This window comes from Echinops telfairi, unplaced genomic scaffold (genome assembly GCF_000313985.2).
Source record: "Echinops telfairi isolate 266 unplaced genomic scaffold, ASM31398v2 ScPeMD7_655;HRSCAF=1070, whole genome shotgun sequence".
NCBI lineage: Eukaryota > Metazoa > Chordata > Mammalia > Afrosoricida > Tenrecidae > Echinops > Echinops telfairi.
In genome coordinates, this window is record NW_022104553.1 from 8,920,917 (window position 1) to 8,925,302 (window position 4,386).

Here is a 4,386-nt window from a genome sequence, read left to right on the forward strand (position 1 = left end):
TGATGAGGGCAATGAATGTACAAATGTGCTTTACACAATTGATGTATGGATGGATGGTGATAGGAGTTGTACGAGCCCCTAATAAAAATGATTATAAAAGGTCTGGGGGAGATCTGGGGTCCAGGGGCCAGACAAAGAAGACCCTTTGGGGAGCAACTGGGATGGTTCAAGGAATAAAAAGTATGGCCATAATGACAAGGTCAGTTTAAGTCACCCATCTGGGCATGATGAGAAAAAGATCCAGTGAGATCCAGGGCCTATGAAAAGCACATTTTCCCATGAGGCCTGAGGGTCAGGGTGGCCCTGGAAGAGCGGGTGTGTCAATGCGTGAGGAATAAGACGTGTCTCCAGGCAACCCTCCCATACTCCACCACCACCACCACCACCACACCAGGGTCAACATCCTGGCAGGAAACACCTCAATTAGGGCACCGCCAGCCTTCATGACGTCCTATTGTAAGAGGAGCCGATTGAATGTAGAGCCCTGGTGGTGTCGAGGTCATGCAATGGGCTGTGATCCGCATGGTGGGCAGTTCAAATCCACCAGCAGCTCTCGTGGAGAAAGACAGGGCTTTCTGTCCCTGTGAACAGTTCCAGTCTCGGAAACCCGCCTGGGGTCCCTATGAGTCAGCCTTGACTCGATGGCAGCGAGTTTGGTTGGGGTTTGGGGTCGTGACAGGTGTCCCAAGGCAAGCAATTAACCCACCTGGCGAGTTTGGTTGGGGTTTGGGGTTGTGACAGGTGTCCCAAGGCAAGCAATTAACCCACCTGGCTCCTGACTGGAAGGTGGGCAGTTTGGAGCTGCCCCGGGGAAGCCCTGGTAATCGACTGCTGACACCTCCCACACTGAACCTTCATTTACATGGACCTTCATTGACTGACACACACGGAGTCAGCAGGCGCTCGAGCTGACCTGATGGCAACTGGTTCATTGTCAGGAGAGGGGGTAAGAATGATGCAAAGTGGTTTAAATGTCTCTTCCAGTATCTTAGAAATTTTTTAAATCATTTTATTAGGGGCTCATACAACTCTTATCACAATCCATACATACATCAATTGTGTCAAGCACATTTGTACATTCATTGTCCTCACCATTCTCAAAACATTTGCTCTCCACTTAGGCCCCTGGCATCAGGTCCTCATTTTTTCTCCTCCCTCCCCTCTCCCCCTCCCTCATGAGCCCTTGATGATTTATAAATTATTATTTTGTCATATCTTGCCCTGTCCGACGTCTCCCTTCACTCACTTTTCAGTTGTCCATCCCCCAGGGAGGACGTCACATATAGTTCCTTGTAATCGGTTCCCTCTTTCCAACCCACCCTCCTTCTACCCTCCCAGTATCGCCACTCACGCCACTGGTCCTGTAGGGATCATCCTCCCTGGATTCCCTGTGTTTCCAGTTCCTATCTCTACCAGTGTACATCCTCTGGTCTAGCCAGACTTGCCAGGTGGAATTCGGATCATGATAGTGGGAGGGGGGAGGAAACATTTAGGAACTAGAGGAAAGTTGTATTTTTCACCATTGCTACATCGCACCCTGACTGGCTCATCTCCTCCCCGAGACCCCTCTGCAAGGGTATCTCCAGTGGCCTACTAATGGGCTTTGGGTCTCCACCCCGCACTCCCCCCCCCTTCTTAAAGAACAGCAAAGACGAGCCTAGCTCACGGTCTTGCCATAAAATAGATATTAACAATGGAGTGGGAAATCAGGAGAATTTTAAAAATCAAAATGCCCCTGAGCAATCCCATCGCGTCCAGGGACCACACGCCTTCAGTCACCGTGACGAAAAGCTACCTACTGGCAAAGACAACAACCGAATGAGAATGAGATCGGCCCCGATTCTGCAAAAGAACAAGCTAATGTGGGCCAAAGGGGGAGGTCAGTGGAAAAATGAAACTGTTCTCGGTTGGCTTGAGTACAGCCACGCGCTGTGGACATCGTGGAAACTGTGGAAGAAGTAAGGCCCCCGGCAGGGGCTGTTCGTGTCACCCCGTGTTTCTGCGTGCAGCTGGCCTTCCTCGCAGAGCGCCTGGGTTCTGCAAGCATTATGCAGAAGTGCACATCTCTCAAGGTCACAGACAGTCCTGCTGCACTGCGCCTGAGTCTTAAATGTCAAAAATACACGAGGGCGCTTCAAAAGGCTTATGGAAATTTTCATTATGTAATTCCATTTCCCCAAAAACTTTAGGAAATCTTGTGTTTGCTGGTGGAATCATCAATAAATACCTAGCTAGCGAGTTATTAACTATACAGCAGACCAGTCAAATGAGCACACCAGCCTTGGAAAGAATGAAACTAGAATCTTCCTTAGAAGCAAGGATGGCAAGGCTTTAGCTTGCTTATTTTGGATATGTCCATCACGAAGGACCAACCCTTCCAAAGGACATCCTGTTGGGTCAAGCAGAAGGTTAGAGGAACAAGGGAAATCCGCAAGGAGGTAGACTGACAGAGTTGTTGAAAACAATGAACTCAAACACACCAACCAACTGGAAGGTGGTGCAAGGCCAGGCATGTTTTTGTTCTGTGCTGCATGTACTTGCCGTGAGTGAGAGCCAGCTTGTGGGCCGCTGACAATACCAGCAGGTCACACAGTCACTCGGAAGCTGTTACTGTACGATGGATTGTGTCGTTCTGGAAAATAAAGGGCCTAGCAGCAGCCTGCAGCTGCAGACAAAGAGGACTGGGCACACAGAGAACAGACGGACTGTCTGCCCAGCTGTGTGAGCACAGGGCAGGGATGGGGTGTCAGGAGGGCCACAGAACACTGTGGTCCCACATCACCATCTTCAGGGAACCCTTCTTCCTTCAGGAGCCCTGGTAGCACGGCAGTTACATGCCAGCCCACTGATAGTAAGGTCGGCAACAGTTCAAAACCACCAACTGCTCCATGGGAGAAAGATGGGTCTCTACTCCCGGAAAGAGTGAGGCTCCAAAACCCTACAGGACCCCAGCCTGTAGGGTTGCTATCAGTCAGCCTCAACGCAATGGCAGTGCGTTTTTCAGTTTTGTTTTCTTCTTCGTTCTATTCATCAACCGGCTGCCATCAAGTCTACTGAACTCACGGCGATTGCACGTAGGTCAGAATAAAACTGCACACTCCACGAGGTTTTCGATGGGTGGTTTTGGGAAGCAGATCACCAGGCCTGCTTCCTAGGTCCCTAGGGTGGGCTCAAACCTGTAACCTTTCTTCAGTGAGCAGCTGAGGATGGTAAGCATTGGTACCACCCACCCTGCTGTGAACCCATTTCCCCCAGAAAGGAGTCTAGGTAACCTACAGCCCCTCCTGCCGATTGAAGACACAGGGCTCTTGGAAGGGATGTTTCTAAACAAGACAGTCGTCAAAGATGCTACAGGATCAAGTAGGTGATGATGGAAGGAGCGCTTTCTGGCAAAGGCGATGAACCCGGTGTTCCACACTGGCCCTGCGGAGAAGACTGATGTGTGCTGCCAGGGCTAACACGTGACAACGACTATCCTCTACCACACCCAAAATGCCCAGGGTACTCACCGGTATTTGAGTAATTCTGGGGAATATTTTGACTTCGCTTTGAAAATCACCTGCAACGAGACAAGAAACAGGGCAAGTTGGCCTCTGGAGAACGGAAACACGAACCAACGAGGGCCATCACTTAGAATTCCCCTGCTCGTTCCCAAACAGCCACAGGTCGGGGCGAGCGGCTGCATGACCAGCCCACGTGGGGGCAAACCAAGAGGGGAGGGCAACAGACCAGCCAGGGGAGCAAAAGTCCCCGAGCATCTCAACAGCAGACAGCTGGCTCAGGGGCCGTGCTTGGCGGCTTCTCTGAACAGGTTGGGGGGTATTCACAAGGGCGCTGCACTGAAAGTTAAAGGTTCAATGGGGTGGGGTGGAGCACTTGATCGCTCCTGCCTTGAATGCAGGAGGAGCAACAAAGTCTTGTAAAAGGTGCGTCCATTGGACGGGACTGCTGAGGACCAAAAGGGTATACGTGCTGTCGGGTAAGTGGGTCCTGGGAGATGGATCCCCAAAAGAAAAGGGGAATGGACGATGTCTTCTATCAGGGCCTGCTCGCTATTTAACAGCTGCTCGAGGCCAGGGTCATAGGTAGACACGGGATAACTATGAGCATGGACTCTTTTTTTTTCTTTCTTTCTTTCTCTTTTGGTTTCTATGTAGATAAGAGAGGCAGGATAAACAATCCCAAGGGGACAGTGTGTTAGTCTAGGTACTTTGGAGAAACAAATCTACAGCAACTCATGTATAAGAGAGAGTTTTATGTAAAGAAAATGTGCATCCTGGTACAGATAGGAACTGAAAATACAGGGAATCTAGGACGATGAACCCTATAGGACCAGTGGTGTGAGTGGCAAAACAGGGAGGGTAAAGGGAGAATGGGTAGGAAAGA

The 4,386-nt window shown here is 50.4% G+C and overlaps 1 protein-coding gene across 1 annotated transcript in view; it reads right to left on the minus strand.

Annotated features, from left to right (window-relative positions):
- The window catches only part of GPR137B (G protein-coupled receptor 137B), a 65,111-nt gene that overhangs the window by 22,723 nt on the left and 38,002 nt on the right, over positions 1-4,386 (minus strand). Inside the window, exon 2 of the mRNA XM_004711773.2 lies at positions 3,510-3,559. Coding sequence (XP_004711830.1) covers positions 3,510-3,559 — 50 coding nt within the window. The remainder of the gene's footprint in view (positions 1-3,509; positions 3,560-4,386) is intronic.